The sequence below is a fragment of the Cetorhinus maximus genome, chromosome 8, assembly GCF_964194155.1.
Source record: "Cetorhinus maximus chromosome 8, sCetMax3.hap1.1, whole genome shotgun sequence".
Classification (NCBI taxonomy): domain Eukaryota; kingdom Metazoa; phylum Chordata; class Chondrichthyes; order Lamniformes; family Cetorhinidae; genus Cetorhinus; species Cetorhinus maximus.
Window position 1 is genome coordinate 25,243,083 of NC_135886.1, and position 21,145 is coordinate 25,264,227.

The following is a 21,145-nucleotide window of genomic DNA, read 5'->3' on the forward strand; positions in this document are numbered from 1 at the left end:
GCCAGTCACAGGTCAGCAACCAACCAGGATGTCAGCCAAGAACAGCAAGTAATTTGTGGAGGGGGCGGGAGGTGAGAAGGATGGTAAGCGGTAGCTTGCAACATCCCGCAATGAGACACTAAGAAGTACAGTCCTCTTCCTCCTGGCTCCACATTAAGATATACTGATCTTGGTTTTCATTGGCAATAGGCCTAATGCCACTTTCAGTCAGGTGCTCTGGACAACTAGAAGGTGGGTTAGCCAATATGGAATGTGCACTTCCAGTGTAGAGTAGGCATATATACAGCAAATGACATATTGGGCCCTGTAGCACCTGTTTTCCGCTGAAAAATATTTCACTGTTTTAAAAATATAACCCTAACAATGAATTATGAAGAGCATTTCGAACTGGCAAATGGTAAGGGTGATTTTGACAGTGTCTAACCTACATAAATGAAACTTTTTGATCTCTCTTGCCACATTAATAAATCCGCCCATTTTCATTTCACTCCTTCTAAGCAAACATTTTCATTAAACTCAATTGATTTCTAATCATCTTTGTTTTCCCGATTCCTTTTTTTTTCATTTGTTCATGGAATGTGGGCATTTCTGGCTCGGCCAGCATTATTGCCCATCTCTAATTGCCCTTGAGAAGGTGGTGGTGAGCTGCCTTCTTGAACCGCTGCTGTCCATGTGGTGCAGGTACACCCACAGCGCTGTTAGGGAGGGAGTTCCAGGGTTTTGATCCACCGACAGCGATGGAACGGCGATATATTTCCAAGTCAGGATAGTGTGTGGCAAAATAATTCTCTTTGGCTTTTAAATTATTCATAAGCTCTTTGTTTAGCTACTGTGGTCTGGATCTCACTATTTTTAAATCCTTTTTTTTTTAACAAGACTTACATTTATATCATGCTTTTCACAAACTCAGGGCATGCCAAAATTATTTCTTGTTGCAACAGAAGGCTGTATCTTGTGCCATGAGCTACAATGGGCTAACTTCATCTGAAACTTAGGCTCGGATTTTCCGGCCCTGTTGTGGCAGGACCCACCACGCGGGATTCGCCTGCCCGGCTAAAGCCCTTTGACTTTCGGTGGGGCCGGATGATCCAGGCAGCGGTGGTGGAAAATCCCGCCCTTCATCTTTGAAGTTTTAATTTTCTTCTGTTTTCAGTCCTACTTGAAGTCCTTCTAATGGGTTGAGCAAGTTCCACCACAGGTTGTGATTATTACCTTTTTCCTCCGATTCTGTATCGGTTTCATCCAGGCTTCCGTCACTGTCAAATTCTTCATCGTCTCCACCTTCCTCTTCTTCGCAGCAACTTTCTTCATGCTCCTCCTCCTCCTGAAATTATATAAGGACACAGTGCAGGTTTTTGGGCAGAATTTTCCCCCCTTTGGGGGGGGGAAGTTGAAGAGCGGGTGCGTGGAGGCGCGCCTCTGATCGGTGCCCCCAATTGGGGGCGCTCCGCCATTTTACGTGGTCGGGCCAATTAAGGCCTGCCCAGCGTGACGTCCGCACGGAAGCGCTATTCGCTCCCTGTCCGGGCGGAGGGGAATCCTTAAACCCGAGAGTGTGCACTTCCGTGCATGCGCACGAAAGAACGCACTCATCTTCCTGAGGCTAAGTGCTGCCTCAGGGAGATCGCCTCTACTATCAAAAATATTAAAAATAGAAAAAAAAATCCCTGACATGTCCCCTCATGTGACATTGTCACATGAGTTGGGACATGTCCATAACTCTTAAAGACACCTTAACTAAATTTTTAAAAACCTGCATGAACCCTCATCCCGCCCGTGGATAAGGTTTCATGCTTTTTCTCATGCCCACCAGGACTCCTGGCCTGCTCGCCAACCATAAGGCTGGACAGGCAGGTCCATTAATTACTTAAGTGACTTTGTCAATGGCCTCAATTGGCCATTGACAGGGTGGTGGGCGCACAGCTGATTTTGCTGAGCCCCACGTACCTGAAAATTTAAATGGGGGCGCGGTGACATCGGGAGTTCCGCCTGACGTCACCGCGCGTCATTTTACGCCCCCTGATGGGAAAATCCTGGCCCTTGTCTTTCCTTACCCCTTCCACTTCATTGTCATCTGTCTCTTCCCAGTTCTCCTGCTGTAGAGTTCCTCTTCTTTTCTCTTTCACTGGGCTTTAAGAATAGGTAAATACATATCACGAAAAATATTAAGACAAAATGATCAAATTCTATCCAACTCACGGCCTTTAATTTTTTTCAGTTCAGTGATTTAATGGTTGGTGAATGTAAGGTTTTGGCATTTTTCAATAATACAGCATCTTTTGTTTTAAAGAGCACAAAACCAGAGATAACATGCTGGCCCTCTCCTTAGTAGTGGATGTCAAGAATTAAAATAACAATACTAAATTTTAGTCCACTTGGCTGCCCTTTTGTTTTAAAACAACTGTTAACAGGTTAGCAAATAGGTTGTAGGCAAATATGCAGAAGTGGTTATCAAAGTGCTATTTCTTCCAAAACATTTAGCAATAGAAATAATAATGCTAGTAAGAAAAGCATCATTTATACAGTGCCTTCCATGACCATAGGACTTTCTGAAGAACTTCACAGATAAATGATGCAGTTTTCAAGTGTAGTCACTGTTGAAGTGTAGGGAAATGTGGCAGCCATTTGTGCAAGGCAAGTTCTTATAAACTGCAATGAGATAGAGGCTCAGATAATTTGTTTCAGTGGTGTTGGTTCAGGGTCAAATGTTGGCCAAGACATTAAGAGAACTCTGTCTTCTTTGAATAGTGTCAGGGAATCTTTAACATTTACTTGAGAAGCAAAATGCAGCCTTGATAGAATACATCATCTAGTGGTTGTACCACTGACAGTACAGTGGTGTCAGTGTATATTGTCTCTAGAGTGCAGCTTGAACACACAACATTCTGAATCAGCCAAAGCTAACTTGGTAAGTGAACAAATAGGGCTGCAAAACTGGACACAACCTAAAACAGGCGTAGGGATGGCACAGTAGGATTATCCAGTGCCCACTGCTTCCAATTCAGGTAACTTCAAGCTGCTAATTTAAATGATTGTTGCATGCAGCTAGCGCTAAGTGCAATGTTGAGTGGCTGCACACCCTGAGCAGGAATGTGAAATCATGAGAGGCAAGCATGGATTTGGGCTAGCCTGCATTAATTAAAGCCAATATGCACCTTCTAGAGGGGAGACGAGCTGCGGCTAAAGCCGGTGTTCTTAAGTCTTTCTAAAAAGTGATTTTGAAGTGTGGAGCACCCAAAATAATCTGATCATGGCAAAGAGCAGCTTCAAGATTTTTCAATGATGCATTGGTGGCTTTGGTGCAAGAGGTTGAGAGAAGAGATGTTACACACCGACTAATGTCAAATCTTCCTACTGCACATACTTCCAGCAGATCCTCCCTGTGTACACGCTTGCGCTCCCACCAAAATGGTGCCTGGCATGGCTAGCACCAGAACTGTGAGCTCACACACAGTGGATGCCATTTTGGAGGCAAAACAGCAAAAAGAACTGGATACTGTGGGGCCAAGTTTCACGGCACAGAAATCTGATGCATGCTGGACTGAAACCTGACGGTTTCTATTCTGTTAGGATTCCCCTACAGATTACTAGTGTCCAGGAACCCCAGTTTGTAAACCGTTAAAGCACAGCATAGTTTGTTATCTCTGTACAGCCTTTTTGCTCATACTGCTGTGGAATTTATTATTTTATTAAATATATATATTATCTACAACAATTTATGCATACAATTACCTATTTCTTTTTCGTATCCTTTCCCTTTTCTTAAGCAGCTCTAAGTCTTTTTTTGCCATTTCGACAACTTCAGAAGTATCAGATTCCAGAGAAATGACTAGACTGGACATCTGTGAACAAGGCATGGGAGACAGTCCCGCTGCATATGGAGACCTGGACGTCAGTCGAGAGACACTGCGCCGGAGAGACTCATTCATTGCTTCACTCTCCAACAGTTTAGTCCTGTAACAAAATAGCCTTTACTTACCAGAGGAATCAGAGGGCTTTGAGAAAAAATTTCACTTAAAAAAGTAAATTCTAAAAGAAGCACAGGCTTAAAGCAATGGAAATTATTGGCAACATAATTTAGATGAAAATAGAATTAAAACATTTTCAATCCTTCAAGGGCTAAGACAAGAAATTTGGGCATCTGGGCCAAACAAATATCTGAAAGACTTTTGTTCCCACTTCACATGATGAAATCCTAAGATGAAATGGGCCCATGGATATAACTTGTTTTTGCATATAAAATTGAACCAAAACAGAGGTGTGCAAAACACAGTAAGCATTTTGTTATATATGTCCTCTCTGCTAGCCACTCTGTTAAAGAGCTGTAAGAAAGGTTAGTTCAATAATAGCTGCCTGCAGTTGAGAGTGGCCAGGACTTTCCCCTCAGCGATTTGGGGGTTGGGCACACTTGCCGAGGGGAAAATGACGCGGGATGACGTTGGGAGGAATCCCCGACGTCATCCCGTTCCCTTTAAATTTTTAGGAAGGCGGGCGGACAGCGAAATCAGCTGTCCACCCGCCGACCTGTCGATGGCCAATTGAGGCCATTGACAGGCTCATTAAGATAATTAAAGACCTGCCCGTCCAACCTTAAGGCTGGTGGGCAGGCCAGGAGCCCCAGCGGGCTCCTGATAATACATGAAACCTCATCCACTGGCGGGATGGGGTTTCATGTCCGTTTTTTAAACATTTAATAAATTTTATGTGTTCATTATTAACATGTCCCATCTCGTGTGACATTGTCACACGAGGGGGACATGTTAATAATTTCAATAATTATCTATTTTTAGACTTTACTTACCTGTCACAACTCTCCCTGATACAGGACTTTCCCTCAGGGAGCAGTGCGCTCTTTCACGTGCATGCGCGAAAGAGCGCAGTTTGACAGCTGGGGAATTCCCCCCCGCCCCGCACAGGAAGTGCATAGCACTTCCCGTTGGACAGGCCGTTGGGCGGGCCTTAATTGGCCAGCTCACTCAAAATGGCGGCGGGCCCCATTTCAGTGGCAAGGGTCAGCCTGCCGCCGAGCCGGTGGGGCCCGCATGCCATCCGAGGGCAAAATTCTGCCCAGTGTGTTAGTATTCCTCAGTACAATACATAACAAGGTGCATATATGAGAAAGTGTTTATTCATGTGAAAAATGACAGTATCCCATTCAGCATTACCATAGTAAACATTTCAAAATGTGCAAAACATTTAATCTTCATTTTATGACTAATATTTTTTACAAACCTAGGATCTGGAAGGTAAATAGTAGTTTTGTTAAATTTAGCTAAACTTCACGCACATGCAGTGAGATTACCCAGCAGATAATAAAGTACTGGCAAGTTTTTTCTGTGGGCACACATCACTAAAGGACCAGATTCAGAATTCACTTAGGCATTTAAACCAATGCAGAGACTGTCATTCCATCAGTCTGAGCTTGGTTTTGACAGAGGTGCCAGAGGTGAAAGGACAGTATTACCTTAATGCATCAGATAGTTTCACTAACCACATTTTAATTTTAGAGAAGTCCTAAAGATAAACAAAATTTTGAATCACTGGTTATAATTTTGTTGGATCTCAAGCAGTGAAATGGTGAACTGTGAGAACTGTATCTAAAAATGCCTTTCTGCTATAGTTTTTTTTCCACTAAGCTGTGACAGTAGGGTAGAGGGAGGAGCAATCAACACCAACATGCTTAAAAGTACATTGTTTAAAGTTCACGGACCAACCTGAGATCCTGTATTTCTCGGATGTAGTTTTGAATTAATGCACCTATTTCTTCATTGCTATCTCCTACGGAGAAAGTTGAAAAGACAAGCAAACCATTTAGGCAGATCAAATACCTAAAAAAAAGTATTGGCAAAGATCCATGTACATGCTTATTTTATTTTTTTAAACATAACTACATGGACAAGTCATTTACACTACAGGATTACCTCTGATGGGGAAGTTGTCTTGAAATACAATTTGAATCCCTTAAACTGGCAATCTATGGTACAATACTTTTAAGTACTCAATGCAAATACACCTATATGCTTTAAGACCAAGCAATGGGCACAACAGTAACTCCTATTTCTTAAGAACCAATCAATTCTTCCAGTCATCAGTAATCAGAATAATGGTATGATAAATACGGGTAAAAGTCAATCACCTCATGAGCAAAGAGCTTAATTTCACAAAGCTAATCAAAGATTCCATAAAATTGGTGAAACAGAAGATGGGCAATCATAAAAGGCCATGATTTAATATCATAATCAGCTGAAAGTAAATGAAAGTCTCCGTAGTCCTAGAGGACCATAGGCTGCTCTTTCATGAGAGATACAGAGACAACTGGTGGTGAGTTTAACTTGAGGGTCACCACATCTCAGGCGAGGGGCGAAGTTGAAGTCATGGATGACCTCAGCCAGTACGGGAATTCAACCCATACTGTTGGCGTCACTCAAACTAGCCGTCCAGCCAACTGAGCTAACAGACCCCCTATTAATCAATTGATATAAATTGGTGACTAATGATTTAAATCATCAGATACAAAGCACAATTCATTCAGCAAATTACTGTCAGAAAACATATTTACTGAAACTATTTAATTTGAATTGCTAATGGGCCTTGGGTCACATGGCTTGTTAAAAAGAACATTTTAAAGAATCCCATCATAGTCATTGATCTTAGTTAGTAGCACTTATTCTGGCCATTAATTTAAATGTTACTTGTTCAACGGCTTTTAGCTCCTGAACTATGCTGTAAGAAACGAGTCAAGAGAACTTCTCAGATCCTTAGTAGGATTATAATCTAGAAATCTTTACTTAGTGCACTTTGAAAAACGAGGGTTCCAGTTGTGATAGAAACCATCACCTTAAATCCCACTGTCACGAAACTGACAAACTCGTGGTCACATTGCACTGTAAGGAGGACCTTAAAACCAGGAATTAAGTGAATATTGAACACAAAAGGTATTGAGCCTCCCAATGACGCCACAACTGAATATATCAGACCGTTTTGTTGGACAGTGGTGAAGACTTCCTATTAAAAGAAAAATACCATGTCATTAGAAGGCTCAGTATATATTCGTGAGTTAAATTTTACCTGCGTTGGCTATTATCTGGGCAGCTTCATTACTCAAGAGCTGTGTCACTCTGTTATTTAGTGCGTCTATTGTTTCTTGCATGGCTTTTACTCTCATTCTCAGTGTGTCATTTTCTTTCTGTAGCATTGCATTTTCTTGGCATAAGTCATTGTAACCTTCAGAACCATCTTCACCAATGACTCGTTTCCCCTTAAAAAGACAAGCAGATATGAATTAATAATAGCATTTTCATTAACTCTTTAAGCAATGAAGAAAATCAGAATATTTAGGTCACACAGATTTTCACAACATATGATAGTTTAAAATCTAGTCACTATATGGCAAAACACAAATAAAATTGCTAATAAAGCTGTCCTTTGGCAAAATTTAATGATTTTTTTTCTTTCAGACTTGCCACATAAATGTCTATGCAGTTAAAATGCATGGATTTTGTGTTTATAATGAAGTGTTTTGCAAGCAAAGTTCTGGTGAACCAGAGCTCATTTTTGCAATGTGATGTATCCATCAATAAGAACAATAAGCATGTTCTACTTCTTCAGTCTACTGAAATAAATAGTTATCCAATGTGATTTTGCAATTTATGCCTAAATAGCTATTATATGTGCATGAAAATCCAAAATGTAACACACATTTGTGTTCACCTTTGTGACAGGGTTGCATTTTGTGCGCCAATCAATTCCTGGTTTAGTCTGAATCCATTATGAAAAAGATTAATTCATTTGAAGAATTCTGATTTTGTTCTTTAGTGATGAAAGGCACCAGGGCCACTTCTTCCCGGGTATACATTGCTCACATTTCTTACCGTCTTGTACTCCATCAGCTCCATCTGAAGACGAACAATCTCAGCTCGCAGGGCATTGATCTGCTGGCTGGTCTTGTCTTGATTAATCACAACTTTGTTCTTGATGTTACGGGCTCGGTTTGCGTATTTGAGGGTGTTCAGAGTTTCCATGAAGTCACGATCTGATGGGCTTATGCATGCAATCATGACAGTTCGACTGTAAGGAATACAATAATTTTCAATCCTCTAATGCAAATAGGTAAGCATCTGTGTCATGGACTTTACATTCCAATAACTAGAGAACAATTATCATTACTAGTGCACTTATGAAAAACCATATTTGAGCTTGAAAAGTCTAAATTATCAATTTAAGGAATTGAGTAGGAGTTCAATGGATGTATAGCTACCCAATTAAACTTGAAACTTTTCACTAGGAAGAAATAAAAATGTAGTTGATGATTTTAGCAAATTATGCTGTATTCAATATTTACTGTAACTATCGAAAATATTAATCAATATATTTGCACTGATGCAAGAGAATAGTCGTTACTTCCATTTCAGGCCATATTTCAATGATTCTTGCACCACCAATTTCCTGGATTTCATCCTGCTCCCTTTTTTTAAGCTTCAGTTTGTTTCTTCACTCATCTGATCAAGCTCTACTTTTCCCATGACTTCTGTTGTCTTCTGGTTCTCAGAAGTTCAAAACAATCACACTTTTAGACTCAAATGCTGAAGCTTCATCAAGTGTATTTCTTACAGCTTTCCATGTGACTGGTGGACTATTAGATTGTTCCTCAACACCTGACTGCAGCGCAGCAGAAAATATGGCACCCTGTATGTACATTCTCATAACAGTTAGTTTCTAGCTCTTTACAAATAACGTAACAATATAATAGGGTCTGGGCCAAACTTTGCTTGCCTGGTCGCTCATGGACTATAGCTCTTTCAGGAGCTTCTTCTCCATAACTTAGTCCTCCAATAGCTTATGGATCAATTTGTTTATCTCAAACAGTTGCTGGATCAAAATCCACCCCAGACACCAACACATTTTGCTTCTCTGCAGCCTAATTTCTTGAGATTTCACATTCAAGGCAGGCCCAGACTTTTCAGAGTAATGGCTGTTATGTCTTCTTACCAAGTCCCTGCTCTAAAAGTTCTCCTCATTATGCACACTCTGGTTGATGTACTCCAGCATCTTCCACTGTGCCCATTTGGTTTACATTAAGGACCAGGGTCTTCCATCCCTCTTTTCAGCCACATCTTAGCTCGGTTTTGCTTTGTCCGTTTCTTTGTCTCAATCTGCCATGTCCCAGCGCATCTCCTTTCCAGCACCAAGTCTGCTTAATCCCACTTCTCTTTCAGCATTTATTCTCCAATTTACTTTCTCTTCTGCTGTCATCCTGGATCTCACCCTGCACTTCTCGTAGCACCTCCTACTTTTCTTTTGTCCTACCACCCATCATGATACCCATCACTGGTTTGTTCACACCAATTGTCTTAGTCTCTGTTTCTCATCAACATTTCAACCAGCTCACTCTTTGAGAATTAAATTCCTCTAACTTGTTTCCCTTATCCTTCTGCTCCACCTTATAGAGGTGTCAGCTGTGGCTCAGATCATAGCACCCTCACCTTTGAATCAGAGGGTTGTGGGTTCATGTCCCACTCCCGGAAACCAAGAACTGTGATTGTACTCGAAAGAGTTGCAATCTGTGACTGTTGATAACTCGAAAGAGTTTCCTAAACCTGTTGAATAATCCTTTCCCACCCCCATATCACCGTCCACAATATTTGCTGCCTCACAATTGAGATTTTAGCCATTGACAAAGGCAGTGCCATTGAATCAATTAACATTCTAGGCCTGATAATAATTTGGTTTACAGGCTGCAAATCCTTCTACCTCAGTGAATTCTCCTGCCCTTGCTGCGTACTCCAGCACTTGTGCTGCTCAAACTGCCTAGGTGGTGATATAGCTTATCTTGAAGTCCAGACTTAGCTTTTTATCCATTCTTTGGCACATTCTCTTCCTTCAGGCATCTTTATCTCTCCCATGTGCCCTGCCTCTCACTTGAAAACATCCTCCCAAACTTTTCAAACAAGACCTTCCCTCTTTGCCTTATTGATTTCAACTTATATATAAATGCCAATAAGCTGCTCTCCTATGCTCAGCATCTCCATCTCTGAGGTATCAATCACCAGTAAGACTATCTTTATCTACTCTGCCACCTTCCTAACCACTTACATCTCCTATATTTCTTTAGTTACTCTCACCTTCTACTCTGGAAATGTTTCTTCCCACTGCTTCATTGTCACTGTCTTCAACACCTCATTCTGAACAAGTTAGTTCCTCGCAATTTCTAATCTCTAATGTTTCTATAAATTTCCCTTTGAAGTAAGTGGTTGGTAGTGTAACAATATTCAGATGGTAGATGTGAAAATCCCCCTAATTTGTATATTTCTTGGAAGGCAGGATTTAAGATATTTTATTGACTATTTAGGTGAAAACTGGTGTTTTGAAATCTCTTTCAAGTTAAAAACGCAAAGTAGGTATTTGTTTTTTTTTCTCTGTAAATCTTATCTCATAGATGATGAAAATAAGACAGACCTTTACTTCCTTTACTATATAGATCTCTTGCTCTCTTGTACCTGTTTCCACCCAGAGAGTCTTGAAGAAGCCTGGTCAGCTTGGAGTCTCTGTATGGCACATGATGGCTCTTCTTGCTCTGGTCTCCCAATGCGCTGATGACATTTCCCAGTGACAGCTTCCGTCAAAGATCAAAGGGAAAAACAAGGGGCACATTAATTGCAAAAGACAATTGCTTTTTATGCTCAGGGTTAATTTAAACCTATGACCAGGATTTTACAGCCCCGCCACAGCGTGTCTCACCCTGGTGGACGCATTTAAATTTCCATTCAGTTCAGCGTTACCATAATATCCCACCGGGCGGGAGGGACCATGAAATCCTAGTCCGTGATTTTATCAATTCTACACATCACCAAGGTGATCTCTTCAACTAAGATTGAAAACTACAGATTAATTAGATCTACGTTCTAATGATGAAATATATTTCCACAAGCTACGTTCTAGGAAGAGAAAAATAATATGCATTACATTTAAACACAGAAATGACAAAATATAAAAGTACAGCACTTTAAATTCTGTAATTGCACTAAGTGACAACCAGAAAAGGGCTGAGTTAACATGAAGTACCACTGGGTGGTACTATTCATAGCTGCTGAATATTATACACTGCTGAATGACATCATTTGGCAAACTGGGATACTCAATTTCTTAAGTAACAACATAAGTGAGAGACAAATTTAAAACAGAAATTTGAGGAGGAGGTATGATTTATGATTTATAACCCATGAGAATATTAAATTGGTAATGGACAAGCTATTATATATTGGAGTAAACCTAAGTAGCATCCATCCCAGTAATGTATGTGTCATATAAAAGGACAGTCAGGTGACATTGTGTGTTTCATTTGTACCAGGTAATTTGCTTATTTGATAGCACATCACCCCTACTTCATATCCTCATTATACTTTACCCCTACCCATCATCTTTCAATAGATCCAATCACTGGGCTTTTACACAAGTCATCATCAGTCTAGTCGAGGACAAAGTTCACAGTGCAGGATCACATGCAATATCACTTTGTCTCTCTCCCCCTAAATGATGAAGCAGTCTTTGTGAGGGAAGCAGTCCATTTAATTGCCAAGTTCAAGTACACTGAATCCACATGTTGGTGCAGGGAAATTCTAAATCAAAAGTGCAGTTAGTTATGTGACATCAGAATTGCCAGCTTACACCACCACTTAATTTTCATTGTAAATGACCTGCATTTCTACAAAATAGTTTTCAAGTCCTCAGGACACCCCTAAACATTTCATAGTCAGTGAATTACTTTTTGACATGTTACTTTATTGGCAAGTACAACTGCCAGTACTGAATATACTTTGAAATGTGCAGGTATATTGTGTGTAAAAAGCAGTAAGATTAGACAAAAGTTATTGAAAACTTGCTCAATGCAACCCTCCAACCTTCTCCATAACTTTCCACTGATTAAACTTACTTTCTCTATAAAAGTTACTTTCTATATTAAACTTACTTTCTATATAAAAGAAAAACTAAATCTATCTTGGAATAAATGAGTATGGAAAGCCTTTGAAAGATATTGTGACTTTCAGTAAAATTTTTCCCACTGTTTGGAAGTGAGTATCTCCCTGCACAATCGTATGAGAACCCACAGTCTTTAAAAGTATAGGGGGCACAGCACAAGTACGAACAAACGCAAAGTAACAACCTAAGGTCAAAGAGGGATGGTGACAGTTTTAATCCTGAAACTATATCCACAATTCCCTCGTGGAACACCAATGCATGCAAATTTACAATTATACAGTCACTTTTACATTGGCATGCTTGAGAAGGTGCTCAAGTGGTCTGTTCGACATTTTATAATAAGTTCTCGAAAACAATTTTGAGTGAACCTCTGTACCAATGCTAGAAGATGGAGTTTGAATATATGCAAAAATGCAAGTGCAGAGTTCTCTCATGGTAGCACGAGGATGCAGAGCTGTGGACAGATCACAGTCAAGTGAAAATTTCATTAGTTCTGAACTGCTCTTTGCAGTTGTTTGCATCATCATCATATCATCTAAATCTTTCAGTAAATTGGTACAAAACCAGTCTATAATATGCATTTAAAAACCAGTCTCTGATAACAACTGGCTACAATAATAATTTATTAAAATATCTGGTGTCTAACAAGAGAATTTTTTCCCCTAATCAATTAGTACTATTGAGCATTTGTCGCTTGCACTCTTGATAGCACTACTGCTAAAGAGAGTTGGCTGGGGTGAGGGAGGTAGTGAAGTTATTGTTGGTGGGTCTCAAGTTTAATGCTGTTTAGCAATGCTGCAAATGTATTTAAATCCTTTCACAGCTTTTCAGGGAATTGTTTAGTCTGTGAATGTACGATGGAGGGGATCACACAAAAATTCAGTGGCAGGATTGGAGGGGGGGGGGGTTGTGCGGGTCGGGGGCGCGCCGCCATTTTACATGGGCGGGCCAATTAGGACCAGCGTGACGTCCACCAGGAGGCTCCCTGTGCGGGTGGGGGGGGGTATTCCCTGAGCCGGGAGTGCGCTCTTTCGCGCATGCGTGCAAAAAAGTGCACAGATCTCCCTGAGGCAAAGTGCTGCCTCAAGGAGATCAGCTCAGGTTTGAAAGTTTCAATAAAGAAGGGGAAAAAAATTACTGACATGTCCACTCATGTGCCACTGTCACATGAGCTGGGACATGTCAATTTCTTTTATTTAAACATTTTATAAAAATTTTAATACCCTCATGAACCCTCATCCCGCCCATGGATGAGATTTCATGTTTTTTCAGAAGCCTGCTGGGACTCCCGGCCTGCCCGCCAGCCTTAAGGTTGGACCGGTAAGTCCATTAATCATGTTAATTACTTTTTTTAATGGCCTTAATAGGCCTTTGACAATTCGGTGGACGCGCAGCCAATTTGGCTCCGTGCCCTCTGAACTGAAAATCTAAATTGCGCAGGGTGATGTCGGGACGCATGCCCGATGTCACCCTGCGTCATTTTATGCGTTGGTGAGCAGGCCAACTCACTGACCGGAAGATGCAGCCCCAGATGTTCAAAACAATAGAATGCATTTTGAACAGGTCAATAATAACTATAAATTTCTAAGTGCTCTTTTGAACTACTTAGCCAACCAATGACTTCTAAAGTTGCTTTAACATTGGTGCATTATAGGCAACATTTAGAATAGCACCAAGCCTTCATTCGGCAAATTTTTATATTATTTCTCCATGTTGTATTTGCTTCATACTTTGTAAAACTAAAATAATTTAAGTAGCTTTTTTTTATATAAAGGTCTGGAATGAAACGTAGTTAGTAATTAGCTCAAACTTGCTGAAACCAGATGATAGGTATCACTCTCCATTATTTTCAGGCGGACAACTGCTAATTTCAAGTTCTCTCAATCTCTCACTTGAACTTCTCAAAGTAGAGCCAAAGTAAATAATACATTTGCTACTTATATTTCAATTTGTAAAACTTTACATTCACACATGTGCATGCACATGCACTCACATGGAAATGTATACTTATCCAGACCTGTCAACCTGCAAGCAAAGTGCTGCTAACCTGCAGCACTGAAATACATCACAGAAACTCCAAAGGACAAAATTTAAATTCTAAAACTTTAAAAGTATAGCCAGTCACAGATAGAAATGTTAAAATATGGAAATTCAGAACTACATTCTTTCATAAACTCATTTCTAGGGAAACACTGTATACGGAGATATACCTGTAAAATCCAAGGGCTTTCCTAAGCTGCTCTTCATTGTGCATTCTTAAATTTTGTATCCTACTGCTAATGACTAAATGTTATTTCACCTAATTGCATAGGCAATTAATCAAGACTGGAAACCCCAGTGCTGATCATTAATGAGGATATGTGAAAACTATTTTTAAATGAGTGTGAAACACACCAACTTAAATTTTGCTGAAAACATGGCATAATCAAACTTAATCACAATAATGGTATCTTGCTCAAAAATGTAAGTTGCATTCAAATTCATACTTGGCTATTCTAGGTAGAAGTCTAGCTTCATCTGTGATCATTTATTAATGTTATTATCTCCCTTGAGGTTTTGTGTCCTAGTTCTGTGACTCCTCTAAAGAATTGGCTGGAAACAAAAGCCTGCCTATGCTTAGCCAACGATATTTAGTCCTTTTATGTAGGCTATTATAATTTGCATCTACTTTGGGAATTCATTTATCTGTTTTCACTATTTTCAATTCCTGCAATCAAAATCACCTTCAATTAATAAAACAAATGGATCATAGTGCTGCAATGCAGAAGCAAGGTTATTATTCTGTATTACAGAAAACGTGGGTGTTCCTACAACACATGGACTGCAGCGACTCAAGAAGGCAGCTCACCACTACTTCTCAAGGGTAATTAGGGATGGGCAATAAATGCTGGTACAGCCAGCGATGCCCAAATCCTGTGGACAAATAACAGAAAAAGCACAAATTAACGTGCCACTCCAAGGATAATCCATTTTATAGATTTCCTTGAGTTTCTTTAGTTTGACTTATTCACAGAAAAACTATGACTGGATCAGTTAAGGGTCTGATGTATAACTATATATTTAAAATATAAACTATTTCATATTTGAAATTTAAATTAATGTAAAATGTAATAAAAATCTATCATCCTTCCTTTAGCTCATCAGGCTCAATATTATCCTCCCCCACCCCTGCAACAATGGGCAGGAGAGGATTGGTGGTGGATTTAGTAAGTGAAATGCATGCAATGGAACATTGTGCTGCCACTTTTTTTGTTACAGCTGTGGTTATCAGGTCATCAGAGTGCCTCCCGCAATGCAACTGGAGGCCCGATTTAAATTTACTATTGCTGCATGGCTTTTCCAAGGATCAGGAAATTTGGCTGTGAAAAGGCGGGACCTGCCAGATCCACAAAGGAACCACCTTTTCCAGCATTCCCTGTAGGCTGCGAAGAGCAGGCGTGCTCTCCCAAAACCGCTCAAGAAAGCCTTTGGTTTCATCCAGCCCCAGTCATCAGACCCCCGCACCCTGCCACCCCTAATCTTGAATGCTGACCTACACCCAGCCCAGACTATCAATCTCCCCGCCTAGCCATCCCAATTGCAAGGGAGCGTCACCAAAAATCACCAGCTACAGTGTCTTGTCACTGGGGTTAGTCAGGCTGTTCACAGGGCATGCTGCTGGATGGGAAATGGAGATAAAAGAATCCGAATGAGATTCTGTTTTGCCTGTTTTTGTCTTAACTACAAAATCCTCGCCATCCTATACATAATCAGAGTAGGTTCCAGGATTTCTATTCAAAACAGCATGGCCAGTATTTTTCCTATGGCGGGCGGGCTGGGCAAGAGCAGGTGGGGCTGGGTGCAGAGCTGACTGCCACCCGCGATCGGCTCCGCGCCACCATTTTGCGCAGTCAGGCCAATTAAGGCCTGCCCAACGTAATACGCGATAGCGCTCAGCGCTAAATGTGCGGGCGGGGGGAGGAGGGAGAGTCGGGCGCATGCACGCGAAAGAGCGCAGCAATCTCCCTGAGGCACGGAGCCTCCTCAGGGAGATTGAATGTATATTAAAATCATGAAAGAAATGATTTAAAAATGTATTTAAACATGTCTCCTGTGTCACATGAGTGGGGACATACTTTTATATTTTTGAAAAATAATTTACTTGTTTAATAAAGGCGTCAGGAAACCTCATCCCGCTCGTGGATGAGGTTTCCTGAAAAACGCAAAGGCCGCTTGGGCTTTCTGCCTGCCCGCCAACCTTAAGGTTGGACGCGCAGCGTTCTCAAGTGGCTCAATTGATTTCTTGATGGACTTAACTGGCCGTTTACATTTCTGTGGGCGCGCAGCCGACTCCGGCACCCACCCGCCAAATGAAACATCGCGATAGCGTGCAATGATGTCAGGACACACGCCCAACGTCTTTGCGCGTCATTTTACGCGCCGACATGTCAGGTCCACCCCCGCAGGCCGATGGGAAACTTCTGCCCCAAGTGATGGGGTTGATTAAATTGCAATGTTATCTTCAAAAATGTCAGTGGGGCTTCTCCAATTGAATATGAATGTTTTAATACAATTGTACTTTGTTCAGTGCATTCTTTTGGGTGATGTACCCGCTCCTCCCCAACAACAGTCCCCATAACATCCCAATCCACATCAAGCCTCCTACAGGAATTGACCATGGCATGATAACAATTTTCGTTTTAAAGTAATATAGTGTTAATTCACTGCAAATCCTTGATTCACTTTGATCAAGCCTATATGGAGTTAATTATGCGATTCCAGTTGCATAGCAACTGGCTGGCTCAATGGCATTGGCAATGCCTACTGCATACCAATGTCTTTGCCCAACAATATAGTGAAACTTGTGAATTCGGGACACCTAAGGAACTTGCATCCTGTGCCCTTTATTGTTTTTTATTGTCAAAATGGTCATTGTATGTACAGAAAGCCAATGAGCCAAATATCCTTAGGATTGGCTGCATGTCCTGCAGCGTTCCTTCTGTTCTTCATTCTCACATGGGATTGTGCCGAATGCTGGAGCCTTGCCAGCGGAGTGTGATTTCAGTTCATTAGCTGTTCATTGGATTTCCCAGTTCACTGCCATCATGGAGTCCTTTTTCACGGAGAGAGGGATGTCCTGATCCTGGCATCTGCTATGCTGGCATCCCGCACAGGCCGAGGTGGCTGCTGTAGGGCTGGGAGATCCCAACCAAACTGAGAATGGGGTTAATATCCTTCAGACTCATGTCTGGAAACCATTCACTGTGTGTTGCAGCTGCTAATGTTTGAAGTGCTGCGAGCTGGTGCCAGCCCATCTGTATATAACAAAGTGGTTAAGGGAAATGTCTAGGATCACCACCTCTTGTTGGAGGCATTCCTGGAGGTTTGATTACATGATATTTTTGACCATATGACATTTGTTATGGCCGCGTGAGGAGGGGTAAAAATGGCTCCCCTATTACAACACTCCAAGTCTGACCGTAACAGGGTTTTTTGTGATTTTAGCGAGGATGAAGGTATTTACTCAATGTCTGTGCTTAACTATTTACGTGCTGATTGCATAGAAACTACTCTGGCAGGCTTTCTTGAGTTTAAAGCAAAAAGGGGTTAATTTTTATTGAGTTAAAAACCCACCCAGATAAAGATATAAAAATATATTAAAAAGTAAACCTGCGTTCGAGCTTCACAACACACGTTCCTACACACACACATGCAGAATTGCAAGTTATACAGTAGGCAGTTACTTTCTTAGCCAAATTAAACTTCAATGCAAAAAGAAAAAATAGTGAGTTCACAGTTTATGAGTTCTTTGCTGGCATCTGGGGCTGCGGCAGATTTTTCTCCATGGTGGTCTTGAGTTGAAGCCCATGAGAAACTGCAATTGCTAGAGACAATTACTTTTTAAAAACATAATCCGTCTTTTCCAGAAGCTGATGATTTTTGCACCCGAGGTTCCTTTCGATGGAAATTTGGTATCTCTGTGTTGGATTTTTAAACTGTATCAGAGATAGGGTCTTAAACTTGGGAGAGAAGGAAAGAGGGAGCATTACTGCCCCTTTGGCAGGTTCTTCCCAGACTACTCCCCATAATGATTTCAAAAGGTCTTTGCTTAGCTTATGTCCGAACAGACTGTGGCTATTGTTCCATGGCTATAATGTCCCAGCCATTAGTTTCTGAATGATCCATTATCTCATCTTGATGAGATAGGAAGCACACCTTTCTGCATACCTATTGTCTCTGTAGATTCTGTCTCTGCTTGAGGGGTAACCCTATAGAAGTGAAAATGTGAGGTCCGGTAGTTTCAGTAAATCTTCTGAAGTAGTTCTTGACATCAGGAGGTGTGAAATTCCATCAGTTTGTCTGGGCATACCTTAATTGTACTCCACATTGGAACCTTCAAGAAAACTGGTCAACTGGTAATAGGAGATATCAGGTGACTTCTACCAGCCATCTCAAGTCAGAATCTTTGCTTGCTTTTTTGCCCCAAGTCCTTTTTAAACACTTCAATATATGTTTCATCAGCCAATGAAATTACAGATTGATATCACCCATGCACAAGTCACACCATCGTCACAACTCCCATTCCCCAGCCTTTCCATCTCTCTCAATCACCACTCCTCAGTCCTCCCTATTACCCACCTCCCATTTCCCAGGCTTCATTTCTCCCCAGTCCCCCATCTCAAAGTCTCCTGTTCTACCTCCCCACCATTCCCCCATCCAATCTCCCTCCTGTCTCAGCTCTCAGTCTTCCTCTCCTCAAGCTCACCCAATTGTTCCCAACACCTTTGGTCATATAGCCTATTATTTCCCAGAGCCCCAAATGCTCACTCTGACAGCGAGGCTAGAGTCACTGGACTGAAGGCAGGAAATTATGCAGTGGAGCCCAGTGTAATAGACACCTGAATGTAAACTAAGAATTAGATAGAATCAGGAGTTCCTTACCCAGCACCAATAATGGCAGAGAAACTGCTCCATCTCTGGGTCAGAGCTGTGCAAGCATTCAGTCTCAGAGAAACAGTGGTTTCACTGCCATTATGGATGCTGGGTAAAGAGATCATCATTCCATAAAGGCCATTTCTTTCACTCATTGTCGCCTCATAATTATCTGTGTGTCCCAGTTACTAAGGGACTTGATGCATTGTTGGTTGCCCATGGTATAATTTGTGAGTGATTGTGGTTTCAAGATACAGCTTGTATCTATTATAATACAAGAGTGGACTGTCAATAAATGCCTAATTTTGGGTGTGTGCATTTGTACAGGTTTCACTGCACATTATTTAATGGCGCTCCCAGTATATGACACATTGGAGTTATTGGGTTGCTGGCTGGCCAAGTACAGAGCATTTTCCAAAAATGTGCAGAAGGGGTCATGTGGGCATAGGGAAGAGGGAGGCAGGAAACGTTTTCCTTTCTACTGTAAGGCCTTTCCTAAAGCACCTGTTCTATTAAAGTGTGGGGAGGGCTCTACAAGAAATGAGGCAAGCTTAAATATAAACAAAACAGGAGAGGAGAGCGTGAAACAGACTAAACTACAGGAGGACAGAAATGGTCAGGGAATAAAGTTATATAACAGAAGCATCAAATGATGGTTAGAAATAAAGTTATTAAAAATGTGTTAAATTGTTTGTTCATCAATGCACAGTGTCCCTATTAAAACAGAGGAACTGGAGGTAATAATATGTTGCGAGGAACCAGGTATAGGAGAGATTACTGAAAAATGGCTATTGAAAAATCAGGACTGGGAATTAGGGTGAAAAAAACTTTTACAAAGGATAGCAACAGAAATGCAAGGTTTTACCCATCAGGAAAGGGTGAACAGATCGGGTATCCTTTTTATTGAAATGAAAAGACTGAGAAATGACCTAACACAGGTCTTTGAAATTCTGAAACGTTTTGATAGAGTAGATAGAGATTGCGACCCCAGTCTTCCAAGTAGCGATAATTATCGTCGGATTGCTGCACCGCTCAAACTTTTTCCTGCCTTAATGCTTCTCCGCATTTCCTGCCAGGTCTTCTGAGCCCAACCTTCCTAGAAATGCGAAGCACAACATCCCCTGGAGAATTCCATCAGATCGCATTACAGTTGGGGGTAAACAGGACACAACCTCTTTTTACAACACTAGCTGCTGAATGGTAAGTTTAAAGGTCTGGTGTGAATGCTGGTGAATGGATGAATAATTGAATTATTGGGTAGAGTGGTAGGTTGGGTAACTTGGTGAGGTAAGTGGGTTTGTGCGCAAGGTGGATGAGGTGGTATGGGGGTGAGGTGGGGGGTGGGTGAGGTCGCAAGTGGATAGGGTAGCAAGGGGATTGGGGTGTAGTCAGGTCTGGTCAGTGGGGATAGTCAGGTGGTCAGGAGGTAGTCAGGTGGTCAGGAGGTAGTCAGGTTGTCGGGGGAGTAACCAGGGGAAGGGGGGCGGGGTCAATCAAGGGTGTCGGGGGTAGTCAGGTGGTTGAGAGGGATGGTCAGGGGGGTAGTCGCATGGTCGAGTGGGGAGTTGGGGGGTTAGCGTGAGTGATTGGGGGATTAGTTCTGTAGTTACCCAGATGTTAGACCAGGTTTTAATTTACCTAACATTTCCTGCGTAAATAATCAGGTATATGCTGCAGAACCGTCCAAAGTCTCTGGCTCTAACTCAGAGTTGAAGACATTCACGGAGGGTCCAGGAGAGCAGGAAAATTGCCCATCAGAAGTTCAATCCTCCTGGGCAATTCCCACAGAGGTTCATCCATCAGGGCCACCACAGGGTCCTGATGCACATCTTGGATCCTACGTCCAGTTTCCGACAAAATCCGGAGATGGAAAGAACTGGGCCAGTGTTACCATCGTGCAGAAGAGAAAAACTTGAGCCAATCAATATAACATAGCCACCAAGGAATCAAATCGGGAATTCAGATGAAACTTCCTTAACTGGCAACTGATGAGAATGCAGAACACACTAACACAGGGAGTGGTTGAAGTGAATAGGACAGATGCATTTAAGGGGAAGCTAAGTGAACATATGAGGGAGAAGGGAACCAAGGGTAATGCTGAGCTAGATGAGGTAAGATAGGAGGAGACTCAAGTGGAGTATAAACATCTGTATGGACTGGTTGAATGGAATAACCCGTTTCTATGCTGCATATTCTATGTGATTCTATTTGGACCCTTTTTTGCTGACATGCTGCTCACACTCCCCAGCTGATTATC

At 41.6% G+C, this 21,145-nt stretch overlaps 1 protein-coding gene across 4 annotated transcripts in view; it reads right to left on the reverse strand.

Moving 5' to 3' along the window:
* kif21b (kinesin family member 21B) overlaps positions 1 to 21,145 on the reverse strand; it is a 168,717-nt gene that overhangs the window by 72,274 nt on the left and 75,298 nt on the right. For 3 of the 4 annotated variants that reach the window (XM_078546601.1, XM_078546598.1, XM_078546602.1), the window contains exons 7-13: positions 10,497 to 10,612; positions 7,872 to 8,067; positions 7,069 to 7,258; positions 5,715 to 5,778; positions 3,733 to 3,954; positions 2,055 to 2,130; positions 1,213 to 1,324 (exon numbers count right to left, since the gene is read on the reverse strand). In XM_078546601.1, the coding sequence (XP_078402727.1) occupies positions 1,213 to 1,324; positions 2,055 to 2,130; positions 3,733 to 3,954; positions 5,715 to 5,778; positions 7,069 to 7,258; positions 7,872 to 8,067; positions 10,497 to 10,612 (976 nt within the window). The remainder of the gene's footprint in view (positions 1 to 1,212; positions 1,325 to 2,054; positions 2,131 to 3,732; positions 3,955 to 5,714; positions 5,779 to 7,068; positions 7,259 to 7,871; positions 8,068 to 10,496; positions 10,613 to 21,145) is intronic. The other variant, XM_078546599.1, reaches the window with a different exon arrangement.